Source organism: Cololabis saira, chromosome 10, assembly GCF_033807715.1.
Source record: "Cololabis saira isolate AMF1-May2022 chromosome 10, fColSai1.1, whole genome shotgun sequence".
Classification (NCBI taxonomy): domain Eukaryota; kingdom Metazoa; phylum Chordata; class Actinopteri; order Beloniformes; family Belonidae; genus Cololabis; species Cololabis saira.
Window position 1 is genome coordinate 29374704 of NC_084596.1, and position 23883 is coordinate 29398586.

The 23883-nt window shown below is 37.3% G+C and overlaps 3 protein-coding genes across 5 annotated transcripts; 2 read left to right on the forward strand and 1 right to left on the reverse strand.

The window, feature by feature from the left end:
• Positions 1 to 3139: 3139 nt before the first annotated feature.
• Positions 3140 to 6653, forward strand: arf1 (ADP-ribosylation factor 1). Of its 3 annotated transcripts, none has more exons than XM_061732460.1 (5): positions 3140 to 3219; positions 4586 to 4800; positions 4905 to 5015; positions 5138 to 5262; positions 5359 to 6653. In XM_061732460.1, exons 2-5 carry the CDS (start codon positions 4656 to 4658, stop codon positions 5515 to 5517), a joined length of 540 nt encoding a protein of 179 aa, XP_061588444.1. In that variant the 5' UTR covers positions 3140 to 3219; positions 4586 to 4655; the 3' UTR covers positions 5518 to 6653. The 3 variants fall into 3 exon arrangements, with proteins under 3 accessions (XP_061588444.1, XP_061588446.1, XP_061588443.1); XM_061732462.1 differs by having other exon boundaries at positions 3163 to 3241; XM_061732459.1 differs by lacking the exon at positions 3140 to 3219 and adding an exon at positions 3265 to 3462.
• Positions 6654 to 7832: 1179 nt separating this feature from the next.
• c10h1orf35 (chromosome 10 C1orf35 homolog) lies at positions 7833 to 17079 on the reverse strand. Its single transcript, XM_061732453.1, has 8 exons — positions 16046 to 17079; positions 11839 to 11989; positions 11696 to 11741; positions 11528 to 11610; positions 10315 to 10387; positions 10111 to 10187; positions 9857 to 9976; positions 7833 to 8359 (listed from the first exon to the last, which is right to left on the reverse strand). Exons 1-8 carry the CDS (start codon positions 16140 to 16142, stop codon positions 8104 to 8106), a joined length of 903 nt encoding a protein of 300 aa, XP_061588437.1. The 5' UTR covers positions 16143 to 17079; the 3' UTR covers positions 7833 to 8103.
• Positions 16920 to 23851, forward strand: guk1a (guanylate kinase 1a). The gene is made up of 7 exons (XM_061732457.1): positions 16920 to 17087; positions 20021 to 20134; positions 20372 to 20413; positions 20517 to 20752; positions 20880 to 20964; positions 21042 to 21127; positions 22667 to 23851. Exons 1-7 carry the CDS (start codon positions 17054 to 17056, stop codon positions 22703 to 22705), a joined length of 636 nt encoding a protein of 211 aa, XP_061588441.1. The 5' UTR covers positions 16920 to 17053; the 3' UTR covers positions 22706 to 23851.
• The last annotated feature ends 32 nt before the right edge of the window (positions 23852 to 23883 follow it).

Consider the following 23883-nt stretch of genomic DNA (forward strand, 5'->3'; position numbering starts at 1 on the left):
CTGTATAGCAGGAGTTACACCCGTTCGGGAATAATCGTTTGCCAGGTTTCACTGATTTGTGTTGGTGAAACTCAGCACCTGCGACTTTACTCACATTCTGAGCAGAGAGGAGTTTGTTACGATGAATATATAAGACATTGTTCAGAATCCACACCTTGAACTGTCCCTTTTAGAAAGCACTTTTTTATTTTTATGTGGATCCGCTATATTTTTTTTACGACAAAAGAAACAAAAGGACAGATCAGGGCACTATTGAAGCTCTTTTTCTCTGCTTTACTTGAGTTTAGTTTGCATATTTATTCTGCTTTTCATTGGTTTGTGGTCCATCTGGGGCTGTGAGAACTTAAAGAGGAAAGTCGCTAGATGCTCAGCTATTTCAGTTTGAAATTTGAATTTGAGCAGTAAATGTCACACTGCAAGATGAAAATATGGATGCATTCTTTTCTGATAATCAGAATACTGGTGCAGTGGGACGTGTGGGTAAATGCTTGGATTTGCTTTCTACAGTTCTATTACTACAGTTCTATAGCATTTCCTTTTTTTGGCCATCTTTTTAACTGCTGGTTTTTTAATTTTTTTGGAAGCTGTTTGCGGTTTACCAAAACATATTCAGGTTACAATTACACAGTGATTATAAACTTAAAGTACACACATTTACCATCCAATTTGAAGTAGGCGTATCAAAATGTCAGCCCAATTGAAATATAAACTGAAACATACTTCGGTAAGACAACGCTTATTGAGTCAGTGTCCAAATATTACCCAACCTAAGGATTTATCAGACAGGGGGGAAAAAAACTATTCAGTCTGTGACGTTAAACCAAAGCGTTGAAGTTTTCTTTATGCTTATAGTGAATCTGTTTAATGAGCAATGTTCTGGTTCCAAGATTGTCTGCTGGTTGACTGTTTTCTGAAACAGACACATTTCACAGTATAAGTTTTGATGATGTGCTTCGCTTCGATAAGATTTTGAACAACGTACTTTGGATGTGGACAATATTCATTAAGTAAAAAGAAACAAATAGAAATGTGTTTAAGGTTGAATATAATAATAATTGAATATAAGCAACAGCTTTAAATGAAACATTTTATTTAAAACTGAAAAGGCGTTGCTGAACTGGTAAATTGAGACACTACAAGAAAGTAAATAATCATTCTAATATTTAATTGCCACACTTTTTTTTCTTTTTTTTTTGTTAAACGGTAGTTGTCATGAAAATGTGCTGAAAGCGATCTCTCTGGCACTCACCGGGGCAAAACCACAAATTATGGTTGCAGAGTGAGACAGCATTATGAGCCTTCACTGTGTGGTCCTTCAGGCTTCTCCCCTCCTGCTGTTCTCCTCCGGCCTTCTCCCCTCCTGCTGCCCCCTCTGCTGGGGTTAGGAGGCATAGTTGACCCTGATTAAAATTCAGCTGTCCCAACATTAACATGGTTAAACGTTTCTTTAATGTCCCAGCTGTGGATGAAATGGAAGTGGTCGTTACTGACTTAAATTCATCTAACTATATATATATATATATATACATATATTCTCCGTCTGAAGATGATCAGCCTAAAAATGTTATGGTTAAAAATACTACAGAATTCAATTATTTACAAACCATTTAAACCTTATATTTAACTGAAAATAGAAATGACACATCTTAGAAATTTGAAACAGGGATACTAGTAACAATCTATAGCGATTTGGTAACTGAGGCGATTAATTGGTATAGTTTGAAAAGATTGTTAGGTGCCATCAAGGTTTGAAAAGAGAAGTTTTTACATCCTTCTTGTTCAATTTACCATTTTAGCTGCTCATCATTTAACAATGTTAAATTTTATAATTCAATTCAATTCAAAATACTTTATTAATCTCCGAAGGGAAATTGATGCCCCTATATAACAGAAGCATGCTGTGTTAATACTTAGGGTGTAGTTTCATCTTGTCTTGTTGAAAGTAAAGTCCTTCTTGAAACACTTGTTACTGTCTGGATGGCAGCTGCTTAAATAGTTTGTAATAGTTTTGCCTTCACAAATGAGCAGATTAGTTGTCCTATGAGCACTGTTGCACCATCAATGCACCACATACTGTGATTTTGTTTTTCAAATGTGCTGATAACACACAACCCATTAGCCTGAAGGATGCAGCATCTATGATTTCCAATAGGATTCAAATTTTCAGTTGATTGGGCAGTTTTCCATTTTGCCTTAGTCTATTTTGAATCAATGCAACTCCAATGAAACTAAACATTTCTAGATCAGATAATTTTGTCAGCAGTCTCCAAAAAAATGGTCTTGTGAAAGACTTATCTTGGGATTTAATTGACATATGAGTAACTACCCATAAGTGTATATTTGTGGGATTATACATCAATCGTCTGCTTCTACTGTCCAATTTATATAAAATATTTTAAGTGCTGAGATTTTACTCTAAGTGTCACCTTAGATAATGGAGATCTTAGATAATTTCTGATGTACTACCCATTTGTATGATAGATCATCTACAGACATGTATTACATACGATCATCTCTGGTGTGTGCAGTGAATATTGTCGGCATTCACAAATTTTCCAGGCAAGTTAAATGTGTCATTAATTAATTAAAATTAGAATTAAATATGTCATTAATTAAATAAAATACAATTCATTTTAAGTAAAAAAATATATTCATTATTTCAGCATTTAATTAATTAATGAAACATTTAATTAATGATTTTGTGTCCAGTGTGAATCATGAAATGTAAAACTGAATTTAATTAATTGATGACACATTTAATTAATCAATGATATATTTAATTCCCATTTTAATTAATTAATTACACATTTAATTAATGAAAGATATATTTATTTCCCATTTTAATTCATTAATGACACATCTAATTAATTAATGATATATTGAATTCCCATTTTAATTAATTAATGACACATTTAATTAATGAATGATATATTTCATTCCCATTTTAATTCATTAATGATGTATTTATTTATTTAATTTTGGCACAAAAAATCCTCCATACCAAAGAGCAGGTGATAGTTTTAATGTATAAAAAGATCAGATAAATGAGACGATTGAAATAGCCAGCTCTGCGTGTAGTACCCTGCTCCACCACAGGGGGCGACTGGCTCCGGGCCGGTGAAGGCGGAAGTGAAGCTGAAGTCACTGACGTGTCAAATTGTCGCCATTTTCCTCCGAAGTAGGAAACGCCTTGAGGAGACGAGACACTGCAACACCTCAGTGAGTGCAGGCGCTTTCACCAGTAAATGCAGCGGTTTCTCTTGCAATACACTCCGATGGAGTAGAGTCGTCGACAAAGCCGTAATTTAGGAACGACATCACTTTGTGTGTGTGCGGTTTGATAGCAGGGGAAGCGGCGTGAGCTTCACTCAGCTAACAGGAGCTAACAGGAGCTAACGGCAGCTAACTCACCTGGTTAACCAGCCGTCCTTCTCTCCGGGGGTTCATTGTTCAGTCGCTCAGGTGTGTAGTGGACTGGAAAAGGTCTTGAAAGATACCACTAATGTAAAACAGACAGTAAGTCCTTTTTAAAAGGAAAAGCCCCGGCTGGTAATTCTGCCGAGCTAAGGCAGGAGTTTGTTTACGTGGTTTCAGGAGCGGAGCGGATTCAGGTCGTTGTTAAAGGTTAATATCAGCTCTCTGGTCTCAGAACGGTGTAGGCTTCAATATATCTACTGTAAAGTGTTTAATCCCTAAGCATGAAACTATGTGACGTCCTTGCTTTCAGAAAATATATCGAACAAACAAATGGGACATTTCTTTTTTTACTCGTGTTGGTTTTTATGTAATATAACATGAAACGTGGAAGAAATTTAAATATGCACATTTATCACTATTTCTTAGGTAGAAATATGTAATCCAAGTGACTGACACGTTTCAAATATATTTATATTCATAAATTGAAATTATTTCCTGGATCTAACTGGAGAAAAAATATTTTCCTTGGGTAAATATTTGCATAATAGTTGAAGCAGTAAATCTTTTTAAGAGTCTTATATGTCATTTTCTTCAAAAGTTGTTTGGGATACTGTATATCATTCCTATGTTTGTTAGAGATCATTTCATTACAAGTACTTATTGATCGTTTTACCTCAGTTTGTCAGTGATAGGGATGGGCGGTATGGACTAAAAAATGTATCACGATAATTTCTGGCATTTATCCCGATAACGATAAAAATGACGATAAAAAAAAATACCAATTCAACTCCACCTTTGTAACTATAAATCTATCACCACATTCAGTCTTTGGAGCCCCCAAAACACTGCTCTAAAAGAATACTAAATGCTACTAAACTACATTTAATTACATTGAATTGATCTTTCTTTCTTTCTTTCTTTCTTTCTTTCAGGCTTCTTTCTTTCTTTCTTTCTTTTTTCCTTCCTTCACGCACGCATTTAACGCAGAACCATAAATCCGGCTTTACACAAAACGTCACCAACAGGAATTTATTGTTTTTACCGCGAGATGACAAATTCTTACCATGGGGAATTTATTTGACGGTTTATCGTGAACGGTAAAATATTGCCAATTCCTAGTCAGTGACCATATCTAATCACTGTCCAACAACTGTTTGTTTCTCCACAGGTTTTTGGGACATTCTTTGTGTATTTCTCCCTTTTTTTTGCTAGAAGTAGGTTCCCAATAGCCAGCCACCATGGGGAATATGTTTGCGGGGCTCTTTAAAATGTTCGGGAAGAAGGAGATGAGAATACTGATGGTGGGTCTGGATGCTGCAGGAAAGACAACTATTTTATACAAACTTAAGCTTGGAGAGATTGTGACAACCATCCCTACAATAGGTGAGTTAGACTTTGTTTTGAAATTGCAAAGAACAATTATACATGTGCAGTATCCTCTTCTTACTAAGAATCGAAAACTACAAGTCATTTGTTTCCCCCTTCAGGTTTCAATGTGGAGACTGTAGAGTACAAGAACATCAGTTTTACAGTTTGGGATGTCGGTGGTCAAGACAAAATCCGACCGCTGTGGCGCCATTACTTCCAGAACACTCAGGGTAAATTTTTACTACAATTTGACATTTTGAGAGCGTTTAGTCACTATGGAAATTTCAACAGCCTTGCTTTTAGTTTATTGTCAAATTTCCAGTTCCATTTAAAACTTTTCCTTTTTCTCCAGGTCTCATCTTTGTTGTGGACAGCAATGACAGAGAGCGATGTGCCGAGGCCCGTGAAGAGCTCTTGAGAATGTTGGCAGAAGATGAACTGCGCGACGCTGTATTATTAGTGTTCGCCAACAAACAGGTAAGTGGTGCTAGTCTTACAAACAAGGTGGATCTCGTAACTATTACCCCCTTGTATCCATATGACAGGTTTCTAATGGTTTCTCTTTATTTGCAGGACCTTCCAAATGCAATGAATGCTGCGGAACTCACAGACAAGCTGAATCTTCACTCCTTGCGTAACAGAAACTGGTACATCCAGGCAACCTGTGCCACCACAGGAGATGGTCTTTATGAAGGACTTGATTGGCTGTCTAATCAGCTCAAGAATCACTAATAAGAGCATTTAAAAAAAAAAACTTCTTGTGCTTCAACCAATCCTTGACCTTCCTCTTCACACTTTTCACAAAGTTGTTGCAAAACTGAGTCACCCTGTGCTCAAAGCTACCCTCACCTCAGCTTTTATTACACGTCAGTGGTGGGATTCGTCTATTCTTGTAAAACTTCTCGTTATTTTGCTTTCCTGTTTTGTGTAAATGTAAATACGTTTGGTAACGGGGGTAGGTTATTGCACTCTTGTAAATTCTTTTGTTTCTTTTCTTCTTGGCTGTCAGTCAGCCATGTGTGCAGTGAACAATAATAATAATTATAATATTAAAAGGGAGGAAAATCATTTACCAGCGCATTTCTGTCCCACGACCTCAAGTCAATCATAACGTTTCTGATCATGTACTGTAGTAAGTGATCACTGAGGGGATTCTCATAATAAACTGAATTAATACACTGATGCACTACTGGTAGCTACTATGGTAACTTTAAACTGATGACATGCAACCTCCCTGAAATTGATCATTTACACTGACATCAACTTTTTTTTTTTTTTTTTTTTTCCTCATCACTCCTGCCTGTGAACACATACCAGCCTTTTATTGTAAGACATGTTAGGAAAAAAATGCTGCAGTGATTACACACCTACCTGCTCTGTTGTAGTTGGGAAGGTGGCGAACTGGATAAGCCTTTTATATTTCAGGGTCTCAGGTTGGTCATGTGTTGCTTTTGCAGTAATGTGAGATGTCCTTAAAAGACATGTATACACACTGGTGTTAACGTCATTAAACAGCAAAGGAACTATTACTACACTGAGTACTAATTTATGTAGCTCTACACTTAAACTTTGAGTACTTCCAGCTCTGATTTAGTGCCCTTGTTAAAGGCAAAGCAGGTCATGGCATTTTCTTTTGCTCTTCAACTCAGTCTGGGAAATAGGACTGACAGCAATGCCAAAATCAGCTGCATGTATTACCTGTTTTCTCAGCATTTAATTCTAAAAGATGTGGGTATTGTTATTGGTGCATTTTACACCTTATTTACTTAATTTGATGTTTTGATTTTTCTTCAGTTTGCTAATGTTTTTGTGTAAAGCTTTGTGTGTTTTGGGGTAAAAACACTGCGATTAAATGAATTGGATAAAAACCATTTGTGGAACTGATTCTTTACTTTTTTTTTTTTTTTTTAAACTGAATTTAAAAGTGCTTATCAATGGTTGTCCCTTCCAATTTGTAGATGTATCACTTGTCAAAGTCTACAATTTTGGTACTAAAAAGTACACCATAAAAATGCATGTCTTGACGATCCTAAGTTGAAAGATGATTAGGTTTTAGGATATAGTTCATTTCAAAAATTGGCCAAGATTTTGATAATTCCTCCTTTAGAGCAACAAAATAGTGACTTCTTTTCAAGAAAGAGTTTAACAAATCCAAGAAATGCCACCATAGTCTAGAGGCTATTGTCACATGACCCCGGAAGAACCACGATGCCCTACGCTAACGAAACCACTCAAGAGTTGAGCTTAAAGCAGTTATGTGAAAAGCACACTGCTTCCCTCTGTGTAAGGGTGGCGGTCTAGGACGACATTCTTGCAGGTTGATTAGGCTGCTATGGTTCATGCAGTCGAGCCTATAAAACATGGCAGGAGAATATGGTAGTTGGGGAGGATGAGGTAGTTTGGGTCTTGGGTCCCTCAGCGTGGCTTTGTTCAGCCTCCACTCCTGCTGCTTCATCAGCTTGGCTTGTGTGTGGCGGTCTAACGGTACTCGGTCGTATAAAAAGAACCAGTCTGGTTTTTCGCACTCCCCTTTATGAATGCCTTGCTCTTTTTTAGTGTACCCCCCAGGTGCCAGCCTGCAGAATCCCCTTTCAAACCAATTCAAGGCAATTGCAAACACTACACTCTATTACAACCAGAGAGCATTCCAGTGGTATTGCACCAGATAGGCAGAGCTGAACATAGAATGATGAAGGATTAAGAAGAATGAGGAAAGATGATGTCTGGAGCTGTGGAGGAGACGTACAAAGAAGGAACAAAACGTATCAAATATCTTTTTTAGATTGTTTTTTTTTTAAAGATAGAAAAAGGAATAAAGCAACCTTTATATAAAACATGCATCAGTTAAGACATCATTTCCGGAAAACGAAGAAAAACTAATTCTTCCACACGGCATAAGCAGTGGTGTAAAAATGGTCTTTACCAATCATAAAAAGGTCTTGATTAGTTTAAGATTAATCCAAAGTCTCTTCAGAATATTTAATTTGTCACACCATTTTAGCTTCTTTATTAGAAAACAAAATATCCACACGTTGTCACAAAGCAAATTAAGACATTTGTAGATTTATTCAAATACAATTTATAGGAATAAAAGCTACACACCACCCATGATTAAACAATATACAGACACCAGTGTTACCATAATAGGACCAACTTATTGAGTGTCTCAACTAAAACCTGTCACACTGACTGGTCTCCATCCATGGTCTACTTGACTATCGGGGATACAAGAGGGCCCCAGGGCCAGTCAAGCTGCTGTAGCATGCTCTGTCCATATTATGCATCTCTGAATGTGTGGGAGGGGGGGGTGGCAGGACATTAGTCGTCCGAGTCTGTGTCGTGGCGCCGCCTGTGGCTTTGTGTGGCACCAGCAGGGGCCTTCTTGTGGATGGCAGGGTTACTGCGAGCAGGAGACCCCCCATCAGAGGAGTCTGTGTCATGCCGCCTGTGTCGATGATGGGGGTGGGAAGCCTGTCGCTCGGCCTTTGCTCCCCCCCTTGAATGGCTGTCATGGGGTCTGGCTCCACTCTGACTATGGTATGATGGATTATGATGATGGTGGTCCTTTTTGTGTCTGAAAATGAAAAGGAAACAAACACTCAATGAGTTGGGGTGCGGTGGGGCTCTGATAAGAAATGATGAAGCAGGGGAATAAGCAGCTGCCAAAGGTTTCATGGTGATATCCCCAGAAAATCCAAAAAGGCAGGTGTGAATATGTGAAGTAACTGGTTGTGGCGTGGACAACTTTGTTTCAATATTGTACCCCACCCTGATATCTTACACTTGATACATTAACACCGAAATTATAAGGTTATTTTTTCAGGACGCTGCGTGTAGGACAGTGTCTCAGCGCCCTCTAGTGTTTAAATATTGCTTAGCAGCAATTTCCAGGTTTCCCAGCTGAAGTGCTGCAGAGCTGCTGTGAAAATATGACCATTGTGTCAAGTCGGGAATACAGTTACACTATTTGTAATTTCATTTCAAGCTTTGAACCCATAGACATCAAAAAATACTTTACCGATTGCGATGCTTTGCCAGCCTTTTAAAGCGCCTATTTGTTTTCTTTATTTTTTTGCCTTTACTTTATCCTCAGGTGAAATGCAGCTCAACTAGTTTGAGGTCAAATGACTGACTTGAACACTGCAAAATGTTCATCCTCTAATACAAATTATTTCTTTATCTCCTCAGTTTCTTTTCCAGTATATTTTAAGTCAGTCTCCATCAGTACCATTAGGTTCTTCTGTCCTGTCACGCTTCTGCATCTGACTGAATCTTAGACAGCAAGTCTCGGTCAATTAAGATTTCATTTGACTGCTCTTGTTATATAGTTAATAAACATTAGAGACCAAGTGCTACTTGAAGTCACTTGTCCATACCACCACACTGCCTTCATGTTTTGTATAAAATAATTCTAGGAAAACATTCCTCATTATAACATACTCTGTAAATGAGGTTTTCTTAACCATGGAATTTCCATACATTTGTTTTTATGCTTCTTAGTGTGTTTCAAATGCACAAATTAGTTAGTTTAGCAACTGCTAATGTTCCTGGCAACTCTGACTAATTTGTTTTACTTTTGCACCTTAAAGATAATGTTTCAGTCACTTTTTTTTTATTGTGGCTCCACAGCAACAGCTTACAAACAAAAACCCTCCAGCTGGAATCGACGGCAGATATCACATCTGTTTTATTGATGAAAACGATTAAACGCATGTCTATATAATTTTGAAGTCTACTGCCTTAAAAAAGAAAGTTCTGGATATGAAAGGGCTGTAATACCTAAATTGTTGCATAAAATTATATATGACAGAACCATTTTTTAACAATTCTGCATTTTAAGTCCACATTCATCACATAGCAGTCACTTCATCGTGTTTCAGTGAAAACCGAACCTAAAATATACCAAATATTTTCAGACTTAAAACAGGAACTAAAGTGGGTTTTTAACAAATAAAGGTTCATATAAACAAATAGAGTTTTTACTAGGACCTTTGGAAGATTTTCAGTCCATTGATTCACAAACATCTGATGATATAAGGTTAAAATATTTTAACAAAATAACTGAACCAACCTCTTTCCATCATCCGAGTCTGAGGAGGAAGAATCTCTTCTTTGCCTTTTCTTCTTTTTTTCCTTCTTCTTTTTCTCCTTTTTGTTCTTCTTTTCTTTCTTTTTCTTCTTGCATTCATTCCTACCAAGATGAAAAAAAAGTTATAAATATTTGTTACCGAACCGAAGCAGATACTGGGGCAAATTTTGTCAAGTTTGCTTAAAAGTATATTTTTTATGGCCCAAAACATCATACGTAAAAGTTGGCACTCTCACTTTTGTTCCGTTTCCTCTTTTACGACAGTCTCAGATGTTGTTGAGGACGTTACTGGCCGACCCTCGGTCTTGTGGTGCTGCACAGAAAGTAAATCTTAAACTTTTTGCACAAAATAAACTTGCAAATAATCATGAAGTGTAGACATGTTCTATGAGTAGATTTTTAAAATTGGACCGTGATAAGTAAAAAGAAATTAAGCTTACTGTAAAAACTGAGAGGCCTATTTTAGCCGCCTCCTTTTCTTGTTGGGACAGCACCATTTTCCGCGACCCTACACTTAAGAGAGAAACATTCAACATAAACACACATTTACAATCATGAAGACTTGTAGTTCACGTCACAACCGTCATGTGGACTGGTTATCATGAACAGATTAGTAGTTGTGTAGGACATAACAGTAGCTGCAAGAGGTTGAAAACATCACTTTTCTACATGTTTAAATCCATTAAACAATTTGTGTGACACCTATGTATGTTCAGCTTATTTATCCACTCAAAAAACAAGAGTTTGACTCCACCTAATTATAACCTCTCCACTACCACTGCTGCTTCTGAGAGAAGCTGCATCAAACTAAGTCTTTATTACAGTCTTATGATAATACACTGCCATACAAATTCCTATCAAGCCAACAAGCAAGCTGCCCTGTGTTTAACGTGTGGTGAAGAAAGGGAGCAGTTGTAATTACTGCTTCATTTTGACTATAGAAAAGGTTTTCATTTGAGTCTGTGGAAATGTATAACATGAACAGATTTTAAGTTAATACGACTGTTTTAATGGTCTGTTTAGGCTGATCTGATCAACATAAGGGTGGCAACACTGCACCCGAGACTATGAGGGAGGATCAGAAATGTTTGGTCAAAATACATTTATTCTACTCAAACAGAGACCAGAATATTCAGGTTTCTCTGAACAACCAATCCCAAGCAAAATGAAAGCCACACTCCTTTGTGTGCGTCTGTCGTTGACAGCAGCAGTTCCCACTTGTTCCATGTTGTAAGTGATACATACATGCCACCAGCTCAGATCTAGTCACACTGCAGTAACAAAATGTTACATACAATCAACACAGTGGTCATGTAGTCAGGACACAGACATGTGTAGGTGCTACAAGATTACTAGAAATCATTAGACAGCATTCAGAAGTACTTGAGATTATCTTTTATAACCTTTTGTAAGTGAATGAATCTAAACAAGTCAACGTTAACATGTTGCAGGTTGTGACTGGGATATTTCATGGAGATGTCTGTATATTCTTGTGTATGAGTTGCCTTCATTTACAGTACAGGATCATTTTTACATGTTCTGGCTTCATCATTTCTGTTTTGAAAATATTTGCTGTTGTTGGCTGTTATGCACAAAAGCTGAGAGCATTCTGAATACAATGGTTTTATAAAAAATGATTAAAAAAATAATCACCTGGAGCTTCCCAAGCCAGATATGCGATCCACATTCCTTTCCTCCCCATCAGCCTCGTCCCGTCTGCAAACGTCTACAAGGTCCTGTAAAAGTTGAACTTAATCTAAATCATTCAACTTCTTCATCTGCTGTATTTTTTTTCTCAATATCTATCCAAACGCTACATACCTCTTTCGTAAGGCCAGTTGGTTGTCTCTTTATATTCTTGTGCCCTCTAAATTGGAGGATAGACAAGACAACTTTATTATTTTATTCCATAAACTTAAACAGTCAAAATTCATGAAAATTAATGTATGTGAATTCCTACGTACAGGGCAGCCATCAGTGCCTCGTGCTCTGCTGCCTTCACAGCTGCAATTTCCTCCTCCTTGGACAAACTCTTGCCGCCTTTTTTGTCTTTTGCATACCAGGTCAGATCTTTGCCTTTCTGCCATCGTCCAACCGGTGCCATCAAGGAATTCCCTGGAAGTAGCACATAGGAAGAGATGCTTCACATGTTAGACGGCAGACACACTACTGATGGAAATCCTGTCTGAGACAAACCGCTGAACTCCTTTACAGCTGTAGAGGAATATCAAGACATGCAGGGTTTAACAACACTTGTATTTATTAAGTAATGCTGTCCAAGATGCAAACATGTCCTACATTCAAATAAAATAAGTAAATAAATTGAGACTAAATAAAATGAATATGTCTACATCAAAAACAATTGTCAAATTTCATTTCCAGATCATGTAAATAAAATGAAAAAAAAAATAATCAAGTGCTTATTTTACCACATTTGAGTATCGGAAATGTATGCAATTTATTCACTTTACAGTTTTTATTCTTATCTTTATTGTGAATTCTTTCCAGAGATATGCTGCAGGAAATCACATTTTATTATGAAATATTGTGAAAGCATTGTTTTAACTGATTAATGTTTATCTGATTTATAGATCTTTAACAATGACAAAAGTTTTGAGGCCAACTTAATCCAACTTCCACATTTTCACTGGGGAAAATTGTGCAAAGTAATAGTTATTCAATTCAAGTAATCACCATTTGCACTGTTTTAACATAAAATTCCTCTATTCTTGTAGTGTTTTAACACAATCTTTCAGCAATGCTGATGAATGAACTAAAATCTGTACCTCTATGATGACGTGGTCTTTAATGCATACTAAACTTGAAAAACCCCATTTGCATATCAACTTATCATCATCATCATCATTTTGGTGTAACGTGCGTGAAGAAACAAATTTGTAATAGTATTTAACATTTAAAAAAAATAAGTAGCACCATCTCCTCAGCGTCACTTGAAGTTCAAATGTTAAATTTTTAATGTTGTAACTGGTAGTCAGGTGTATTGACTACAGCTGATCGTCTGTTGTACTATTTCATCCACGATATTTGAGGAAGTAAGGCCAGTTGGCTAAATAAAACACACCAAATAAGTCGTGTAAGGTTACTTTTGTTATCCTTTTATGTCGCATCTGTGCTGGCTGCTACGTAGCCCTTGTGGTCCAGCTTCCTTACAAACACCAGGAAACTGGACCACATTACACCGGTAATGAAATCACTACACTGGCTTCCAGTGAGTCAAAGGATAGAGTTTAAAATCTTACTGCTGGTCTACAAAGACCTGAATGGTCTTGGACCAAAATACATGGTTGATCTGTTAGTTCCTATGAAGCTCCCAGACCCCTGAGGTTCATCTGGATCTGGTTTGTTTTGTTCCCAAGAACCAGAACCAAGCAAGGTGAGGCAGCGTTCAGTTATTCTGCTCCTCACCGGTGGAAACAACTTCCTGTAGACCTGAGGTCTGCTCCAACTGTAGATCCTTTAAATCAGGATAAAAACATTACTGTTTACTGAAGCGTACTCCTAAATTAAATACTTACCTGTAAATAAACAAATGTAGTAAATAAACAAATTTAGGCACTTATTAACATATATACAATTAGAGAACTGAAAGGTGCAGCAGTATGAGGTAGAAAAGTTACGGCTCTAAATAAAATAACATATGTACAATTTTTTTTTTAAAGTGAAAGGTGCAGCAGAATGAGGCAGACATGATTGTTGCTGGAAGGTGCTTTGTTACAGCATGTGATAGTTATTATAATTACTGCTATTATTGTTATTGCACCTATTTTCTTATCATTTTATTTGTTACTTACTGTTTAATTGTGTCTTGCTGCTTTAATATTGATGTAAGGCACTTTGAATTACCTTGTGTTGAATTGTGCTGTACAAATAAACGTGCCTTGCCTTGAAAATGTGTAAATGCCGACAATATTCACTGCACACACCAGAGATGATCGTATGTAATACATGTCTGTAGATGATCTATCATACAAATAGGTAGTACATCAGAAATTATCTAAGATCTACATTATCTAAGGTGACGCTTAGAGTAAAATCTCAGCACTTCAAATGTTTTATAAAAATTGCACAGTAGAAGCAGACGATTGATGTATAATCCCACAAATATAAACTTCAGGGTAGTTACTCATATGTCAATAAAATCCCAGGATAAGTCTTTCACAAGAAATTATCTGATCTAGAAATGTTTAGTTTCATTGGAGTTGTATTGATTCAAAATAGACTATGGAAAAATGGAAAACTACCCAATCAACGGAAAATTTGAATCCTTGGAAATCATAGATGCTGCATCCTTCAAGCTAAATGGGTTGTGTGTTATCAGCACATTTGAAAAACTAAATCACAGTATGTGGTTCATTGATGGTGCAACAGTGCTCATAGGACAACTAATCTGCTCATTTGTGAAGGCAAAATTATTACAAACTATTTAAGCAGCTGCCATCCAGACAGTAACAAGTGTATTATTTGACCTCTTTTCTTATCATTTTATTTCATTTGATTTGTCATTTACTGTTTAACTGTGTCTTGACGCTTTTAATGTTTATGTGAAGCACTTTGAATTACCTTTTGTTGAATTGTGCTATACAAATAAACCTGCCTTGCGTTAAATTAAATACTTACCTGCTGTACTCTACTGCCCTTAATTTTTAACAACTTGGCTTTTTATTATTTTACCTATTTTCTTATCATTTTTTATAATTATGTCTTGCCACTTTTAATGTTTATGTAAAGCACTTTGAATTGTCTATGTCATATGTCTAAAGATCGATTTTTTTTTATTTTATTTTTTTCCCATCATTACAACTTTTGGTATTTTTTTGTTTATGCCCAAAGAAGGATTGTTTTGTTGGACACGAGAATAACTAGTGCCATGTTTTTGTCTTTTAGATATGTTTAAAAGTATGAAAACATTAAAGTTTTCAGTTATAATTGCATAAATTGTCTATATTTCTTTGCTTTATATACTGTCTTGGGGCTACATTTGCATAAAATGCTAAAAACCAAATTGTCATCAATGGGAAATGGGATAAATTGATAATTCTACTCCACGATGTTTCTGAAAGCAGTTCTATCAGCATTCTGGGAGCTGATTGGTCCTTACAGCATCATTAGCTGCAATACTTGCTGTTGAATCTCAATATAATACTAGTATTAATATGTTGCAGAACTACAGTGATATAATTCATGCAACAGCTCAAAAAACAGTTTTAATAACACTAACCCAATCAATATCGGAATCAAATCGGATCGAATCAAAGTGTGATAATCGATTCTGAATCGAATCGATTCTGAATCGAATCGATTCTTGATATGAATCGATCCCCAGCCCTACTTTGAATTATCTTTTGTTGAATTGTGCTATACAAATAAACTTGCCTTGCGTTAAATTAAATACTTACCTGCTGTACTCTACTGCCCTTACTTTTTAACAACTTGGCTTGTTATTATTTTACCTCTTTTCTTATCATTTTTACTTAATTTAATTTGTTATTTACTGTTTAATTGTGTCTCGCTTCTTTTAATGTTGGTGTAAAGTACTTTGAATCACCTTGTGTTGAATTGTGAACAAATAAACTTGCCTTGCCCTAAATTAGACACTTACCTGCCGTACTCTACTGCCCTTACTTTTTAACAACTTGTGCTTTTTTATTATTTTACCTCTTTTCTTTTCATTGTATTTGTTATTTACTGTTTAATTGTGTCTCGCCGCTTTTAATGTTGATGTAAAGCACTTTAAAGCAGCTTGTGTTGAAGTGTGCAGCACAAATGAAGCAGCCTTGCCTTGTTTGGTTACTGGCAGGACAGACAGACGGACAGACGTGGAGCAGCGTGGCGTCAACCTGAACCTGCTGCACTAGTACAGGACGAGACTAACGAGTTCAGCCACTAAACCGGCCAGATTCCGTGTGATGAGGGACTCCCCAACCAAAGGTATGAAACAGCTGGATTTAAGACTCAAGCGAGAGATTATCACCAACTATCCCGCTGCTGCTTAAGCCTGATTTATGGTTCCGCGTTAAATCCACGCAGAGCCTACGCTGTAGAGTGTGCGTCGCCGCGTACCCTACGCCGTAGGTGTCGTTGTCGGTGTAACGCGGAACCATGAATCAGCCTTTAGCCCCGATGGTGCACTCACGCGTTTGTTCAACTTACCGAGATAATTCTCTCTGTGTTTATCGACCTTCACCTCATCCCAGCTGAATTGGTCCTGGCCGCCCCTCAGACCCCCAGACCTCGAGGATCCAAACATTTCTGGCTCGTTCAGTAGTTGTTTAGAGGAGAAATAAAAGAAAATCCGCTAAGCGTTTTAGCCACGAGGTTCTGCCCCGGCCTTTAGCAGGAAGTTCACCCGCTACTTGTACAATTCACTTATGCTGCGTTCCGTTTACCTCGGAAGTCGGAACTCGGAACTGAGAATGACGTCACAGCCGAGTTATCAGCGTTCCAGTTACAAAGTCGGTAAACAAGTTTGTAGTTCGCATATACCACATGAAAAATGGAAATTACACTATAGCAGCATATATATGCCGAACAATACTTGTATACGACTGATTTAGTGTGACCAAAACTAGAATGAAGTGCTACGAATTTTTACAGAGCTCTCTTCTACTGTTTACAACCGGGGCAGCCATCTTGGAATGGTAACTCGGGGGTGGTGAAGACTCTCCCACTTTCCCAGTGGGAAATCCCACTTCGAGGGGCGTTCCAGTTGAAAATTCCGACTGGGAACTGGGAAATCCCCACTTCCGAGGACAAATGGAACGCGGTATTTACTATGGATTGCTGACGCCAATTCTGACTTTTATTAACAGAAACAACATTTATTCCGTATGCTTGGACAAAGCAAAAGCTATGCTGCAGTTACATTGTATTTAAGCAGCTCGCACTACAATGTGTATGTATAACAGGTAAACTGTAACCGCTGTGGCTCGGAAAAAAAATTAACATAGTTGATAAAACACTGTCATTTGTGTAATATCTGCGTTGGTTAATGATAATAAACTTAGCGTTTCTGCTCTTTGTCGGGAGCGCAGGACACGCGGCGCTGTTTTGGCCCGCAGTGATGACGTAGGCAGCGCAGGTTCTAATGGCTCTCAGAGCAAAGACACGCAAAAACCTCCCGAGACGCTCCAAGAGAGGTGCGGATTAACCTATCCTCCGATGTACATGAGGTATTGTTCCAGGCTATTCTCAGGTAAGAACGAGGATCTGTATCTTTCACGCCTCCCCTCTTTTTGATTGACATGTTTGCTCATTCATTCCTGGAGGCGTTGATGTTATTGCTACTAAAGCCTGTTAAGCCTGGTTTATGGTTCCGCGTTAAATCGACGCAAAGCATTCGGCGTACGGCGCGCGTCGCCGTGTACCCTACGCCGTACGGTCTGCGTCGGTGTAACGCGGAACCATAAATCAGCCCGCCCCTGTGTAGACCAGGAAATTCCTGTTTTTTACTGCCCGACAGTCAGCTGTACTTAAATTCATTTTGAGGGCATCTGCATTTTTATAAGAGTCATATATTTTACTCTTAAAAACAACCAGAAATTGTAATTTCATTCGTACAAGTGCTAAAACATCAATTTGCATTACAACAAATCACAACAGCCTTTAGGCATTATATTCCTTCCTGGTGTTTTAATTGTATCAACAGAACATAAAGTCAGCATTTTCTTTTGGATATTTAGACTTTATGTTTTGTACCTGAGTCAAAGTGCACTTTTAGTCACGAGAAAGAAATTAATGCAAAATAAGACATACTGTTCAGGGGAAAATTAACTTTTGCCCTCATATCTTTAAAATAACCCTTGTTTGCAAATAGGTGTAACTGTCAGCTATCCTGTTTTGACAATAAATACTGTCTCGTCCAAAACAGCATTAAGCTGGTATTTTAAGGACGGACTGTCAAGTACCGTTCCCATTAAGAATAATTAATTCAGTATACAAGATGGGGGAAAAAACTCCAGAGCAAGAGATATGTTTATATTGTTCAGGCAATGCCTAAATAAGTGTATGTCTTGGCATTAAAAGATGTTGCATTCTGACATAGAGTTAAGAGGAAAAACATTCTTATTGTTTTTGTTTTAATAACTTGCTGTTTCCTGCTTCTGAATCTTAATGGTATTCATATGATTTAAATTTTGCTTTGCGCACATGTCACATTGTTAAAGTTAGGCATGGTGCGGCTTCCAATAAGTATCAGCCCGTGCTGATTTCAGTTTCACATGACTCCCATATCCTGTCATGCAGCTCTGTTTTATGGAGTAAAGGTAGATTCTTGAGTAGGTGTTGGATCATGTGACTGCAAGTTTTGGAGATATGACTATTAAATAATGGTAATATGAAATAAAAATTATAAATAAATAATTATAAATATAAAGGAGCTTGTGAAAGTTTCCTTGATCGTCCTTGGTATCCTAAGATGGATTTTGATTGTTTTGTGTGTGTGTGTGTGTGTGTGTGTGTGTGTGTGTGTGTGTGTGTGTGTGTGTGTGTGTGTGTGTGTGTGTGTGTGTGTGTGTGTGTGTGTGTGTGTGTGTGTGTGTGTGTGTGTGTGTGTGTGTGTGTGTGTGTGTGTGTGTGTGTGTGTGTGTGCGTACATTGGGTGTAGGTTTCTTTATTTTGTGTACATTCATATGAAACAGATTCATAGATTTATCTACAAGGAGATCTATATGTTCAAAATGTACTTTGTATGTATGTATGTATATATATATATATATATATATATATATATACATACATAGATTGATAACATTGTTATGCTCCATACAATGACTTTGACATGCCTTGAATGAATCAATGAATTAAAGGAAATTATTGTTCACTGGGAATGTAGAAGGAAAAGTATGATGTTTTTTTTCTACTGCCTGTTTTTAGCCTTGGTATCATGCATTTTTACTCTTCTGTTTGCTCTCTTAAAACAGGTAGACAGTTGGTTATAATTTTAAATAAACAGATGAAACAAAATAAAGATCTTACATTAAACTCTTATTGTTTTCATTGCAAATTGTTCTTGTAAAATGAAGAATTATCATTCTTCATTTTGTGAAAATAAAAGGCAGTCATCAGAAGTTTAATCAATACCTGTAGATCTCCTCTTTGACTTCAAAACCCTTCAGTGAAGACACATAGACGGCACCTTTAATTCGTCTTCTCCTATGCGAGCCATTCAAAGGTCAAGGAACAATGACTGTTGGCACTTGTACCTGCACAACCTGTTACCTGGAAACAAAAGAAAAATAATCTCCACTCAAATATATTTGTTTTTAATTGTTTGATTCTCATTTGTTGGCTTCTTTTGTAATTACGGACTAACTGCTAGCACATCTGACACCTGAGGTAGTTATAGAGCTCCAACCAACAGTGATGAGGATTTTATATATTTATTTAAAATATCTATATAGTACTGAAAAGGCTGGTTTTCTACTGCCTCTGTCCCAGAATAAACCCAGAGACTGGAGTGCAGAGTTCTAGCCCTGCCCTCTCACTCTCTCCACCCACCTGCATACAGTTTCCTGGCAAACAATCAGGTCCTCCCTGTTTGCCTGATTTCTTCGTTTACTTGAGCCCTGTGGGTTTTGAGGAAAGGTAAGGAGGAGACCACAGCTCTAACTTTAGTCTTTACCTGAGCAGCTTAACATAAATCGTGGTAGTCACAGGATAGAAAAAATTGGTTTGAAGAAGATTTTCAGGTATTAGATGACCTCATAGTTTAGCTCTAAGGCATTTTAACTTGTGTACTTGAATGTGTATTTTTATCAAAAGCAGGTTTTGCCTCTGTAATTCTGTGTTTGTTTTCCACCACATGCAGCATCAGACTCTAGTTATTGAGGGATATGTTGTTCCTCGCTAACCAGGCAACTGTCTTTGCTCTTGAGACTCTCTTGATCAAGATGAAGTGCTGCCTTTATGATTTAGTCATGGCTTGCCTGGGAAACATTTATATACCCGGAACAGTGTTATAAATCAACTGTGTCTCACCCAAGCCTTGATTGCTTTTCTGCCTGAACTAATTTTGGTTTCATAATGACTCGTGCAGGATTCTATAGTGGTGATATGTTGTTCTCTCCTTCCCCACCCACTGGTTTCCTATAATAAGGTGCAGTTTTCTTTTCTCTGCCTATGTTTCAGCTATGGCTGGACCCAGGCCTGTGGTGCTCAGTGGCCCATCAGGGGCAGGAAAAAGTACCCTGCTGAAGAGGCTCATGAAAGAGTTCGACAGTGTCTTTGGCTTCAGCGTGTCCCGTGAGTGTCTCAGGCTGAATCTTCATTAATAAAACTTTGACCCTGTGTTTTAGTTGGGAGAGTGGCGTATTCATCATTTATTTTTGGGATTTTTGAAAGTATAAAGCTGTATTTTTTTTTCTTTATTTCTTTAGGACAATATTATTTATCTTTTGAGTGAAATTTATCACAATGAAATATTTTCTGTCAGTGAGTGAGTGTTGTAACTATAAAATAAATGTCTTGTCACCTTTTTAGATACAACAAGAAAACCTCGACCTGGAGAAGAGAACGGCAGAGGTACATCCTGCACCTCGTCCTTCATGGTCACACTGCATTCAAAGTCAACAGTTTGCATTTTCTTAACATCTAGTGTTTGCTTTTTATTTCTCCTGGGCGTCAGATTACCATTATGTGACTCGAGAGGCGATGCAGGCGGCCATTGACAACGGCGAGTTCATAGAGAATGCAGAGTTCTCTGGGAACCTGTACGGGACGAGTAAAGCTGCAGTGCAGGCCGTCCAGGCCAAGAACCTCATATGCATACTTGACATTGACATGCAGGGTGTAAAAAACATCAAAAGGACCGACCTCAATCCCATCTACATCTCCATCCAGCCACCGTCGATGGAAGTCCTGGTGAGCATAATGGAAATGTTTAGTTTGCGTCCAGAGACTCAATATTTGTCTGTATGTTTCCAAGTTCCTCTTAAGAAACTAAATCTGTGATTGCTTCCTAATACCATCTGTGGTTTCACCACTTCAGGAAAAACGTTTGAGAGACAGAAAGACGGAGTCGGAGGAGAGCCTCCTGAAGCGTTTAGGTACTGCCAAGGTGGAGATCGAGTTCAGTAAGTATCTTTGTTTTCCAAAACAGTTCCACAGATGTTTAAAACATGACCTGGTATATAATTATATCTTCCTCTAGGTCAAAAACCTGGTGTATTCGATACCATAATTGTCAATGATAATTTGGAGGAAGCTTATGGGAAGTTAAAACAAAGTCTTCATGGGGTGAGTTACGCTTGCAGAGCACTCCTTCATCATTACATGATGTGTGACACATTAAGAATTAAGTTTGCCATAAAGGAACACTTTAAAGGCTTTGAATATGAGTACAAATGTATACATAATCAAGATTCAGTCAGTGTGACTTTATGTAACTTTGGGAAAAAAAAGAAATAATAAAAAAAAAAATTATCTCCTCCAAATAGAAAATGTTCAATAATAGTTCAGCTTAAGAACACTTTAAAAGATTAATATTTTCCTTCTTTTTTTTTTCCTTTTTCCAAAGTCAAGAGCTGGAGTGTCAACAGCTCTGTAGATTAGTTGGTCGGTTTGCATTTTTCAAAAAGATACGCGTCTTTCGGCAGATCATTGTTCTGTTACAAATTCAAATGAACCACTTGAGAATTTCTCAAAAACATACTTCAAAATATTTGCTTATCCAAGTTTGTGTGTCTGTTTTTTTAAGTAAAGTTCAATGAGGACTATGTAACAAGTTAGTGCATTATATATGTCATATTTATTATACCAGGGGCCAAGTAACTCTACATTTGAATATACACTTTGGTATAACAGGTAGCGTTTCCTCCCCTCTTTCTTTAGATTCATATTTTCTACCTGGGTTTACAACCAGTGGGGATGCAGGTCTTTTTTTTATATATATTTTTTTTATCTGAGGACATTTAGGTGTACCACTTTGTCAGCACGCTTTTTGTCAGTCAGTGATGGTGCTTTCAATCAACACGCATAACTGATGTGAGATTAATTAGTGAGCTACTTTATGGCCATGTACTAAACATGAGAAGCACAATTTTGAGAATAAATTCGATAATCAATAAATATGATAAATTCGAGTAGGAAGGCTGAGGAAGCTTCATCTTGAGGCAGAATATTAGAAAACAGACGCTATTTGGATCAAACGAGAAACGGAAGAAAGGTGTTGCACAACTGCTGCGGTTTGTGATCTATAAGCTGTAAACAGAAATGTAAACTGCTTTTCCTCAACTGAAAAAGACTTAAATGGATGATCATCTAGTCACCGTGTTTACATTAACAGCCCTCATTATGCCTTGTAAAAACAAGAGAGAGCTCACAGATGTTCGGAGTCTGGCGTCAGCTGGCCAACACAGATAATTATCACAGCTGCAAGTGGGAAACTGGGTGTGCCTGCAAACAAGTCAACACTCCTGTAAATCTCCAGAGAATTAGTGGACTCAGCAATATGTAAAAACAAAAAAGATTTTCACAAAAATATATATTTGGATTGTATATACTGTGTAACAGATTATTTGTCTGGATAAAAGTGTGTGTGTGTGTGTGTGTGTGTGTGTGTGTGTGTGTGTGTGTGTGTGTGTGTGTGTGTGTGTGTGTGTGTGTGTGTGTGTGTGTGTGTGTGTGTGTGTGTGTGTGTGTGTGTGTGTGTGTGTGTGTGTGTGTGTGTGTGTGTGTGTGTGTGTGTGTGTGTGTGTGTGTGTGTGTGTGTGTCTTATTATCTTATCATTATTTATCTATTTCAGATAACATGTTTGTTTGCTTTTTTCTCTGCAGGAAATAGACAAGGTGAAGAAGATCACAACATCCTTGTAGGCGGCAGCAGCATCCAGACACCGTTTGGTCCCGTCCAGCCACTCCCCCCCAAATCCACAGACCTCCATTCCAGTCATATACATTCCATCAGATGGTGGTCTGTGAATCCTTGTGGATCTACAAATATATTTTACACAATGTTTATTAAAGTAGCTATTAACAAAGTAGTTTTTTTTTCTTGCTGTTAGGGAAGGGTTTGTAGGTATTTTTGTTTTGACATGTGTGAAGAAAGATACTCCAACTTGAAGTCAACTTACTTGAAGTGTGACGAGCACTCTGATGAACACAGCACTGCAGATAAGATTCAGTGTCTGCAGATGTATTTGCTCACCAATCCGGAGTAGCACAAACAATGAGTAGCATGACTCCTTCCATGATGTGGGAAAACTGCTCTTTTGAAGGATTAAAAAAAGCACATCTTTCATGTTTATTAATGGCAACATACTGTCCTGCTCGCCCCATGTTTATTTGTGCTGTTATTCTCTTCGTTGGAGAGATGGATAGTTCAGAGATGTGACTGGTGACATGTGCAGCAGTTTAATACTGAAACATCATGTGGCACCTGCTTACTTACAGAGCAGAAGGTACGTACCACGTCAGCTGTACCTTTTAAAGCAAAATTATTCCATTGCAGGTTAATCTTTTACATTTAACTACAAGATAGAAGTACATTACTGTTACTTTTAACACGGTTTTCTTTATTTTTGTGACCAGATACCTTTTTTGAACAGTTGTAAATTTGTATAATTTATCTATTGTGTAACTTTGCCACTGTCCAGCTTGAACTGTTCTGCCTCCCCCTAAAAGGGTTTTCAAAACATTAAACATGTCTTTTTATGTATTGCCTTTAAAAAAACAAACATATTTACTTTATATATTTTTTCTTATATTACATTTATTTATGAATTGGTTTCATGTTTTCATCATCTTTTTTCAGTTTTTGGAATAAATATTTTACTAATAATTTTCCAGTTTAATACAGCAGTGAATTAATAACAAATGTGTGTTACTCTGTGTTATAAGTTTTGGTTTTGCACTGCACCAGCTCTTTAAATAATGTATTTTTCAACTCCATCAAATTTATAACAATAAGACTTGTCGCGTGTTGCAATTCCAATAAAGCTGTTGCACTATGGGAGTACCTAACTTGTGTGTGTGGAGTAGAAATGATGGAGGAG

Coding starts and splice junctions, on each gene's coding strand:
- arf1 (XM_061732460.1), top strand. CDS start 4,656: ATGGGGAATATGTTTGCGGGGCTCTTTAAAATGTTCGGGAAGAAGGAG. Junction 4,801..4,904: donor GACAACCATCCCTACAATAG/GTGAGTTAGACT, acceptor TTCCCCCTTCAG/GTTTCAATGTGGAGACTGTA. Junction 5,263..5,358: donor TAGTGTTCGCCAACAAACAG/GTAAGTGGTGCT, acceptor CTTTATTTGCAG/GACCTTCCAAATGCAATGAA.
- c10h1orf35 (XM_061732453.1), bottom strand. CDS start 16,142: ATGTTTGGATCCTCGAGGTCTGGGGGTCTGAGGGGCGGCCAGGACCAA. Junction 11,611..11,695: donor CAACTGGCCTTACGAAAGAG/GTATGTAGCGTT, acceptor CAACTTTTACAG/GACCTTGTAGACGTTTGCAG. Junction 8,360..9,856: donor GACTCGGATGATGGAAAGAG/GTTGGTTCAGTT, acceptor TTTCATTTTCAG/ACACAAAAAGGACCACCATC.
- guk1a (XM_061732457.1), top strand. CDS start 17,054: ATGTACATGAGGTATTGTTCCAGGCTATTCTCAG. Junction 20,414..20,516: donor TGGAGAAGAGAACGGCAGAG/GTACATCCTGCA, acceptor CCTGGGCGTCAG/ATTACCATTATGTGACTCGA. Junction 20,965..21,041: donor CAAGGTGGAGATCGAGTTCA/GTAAGTATCTTT, acceptor ATCTTCCTCTAG/GTCAAAAACCTGGTGTATTC.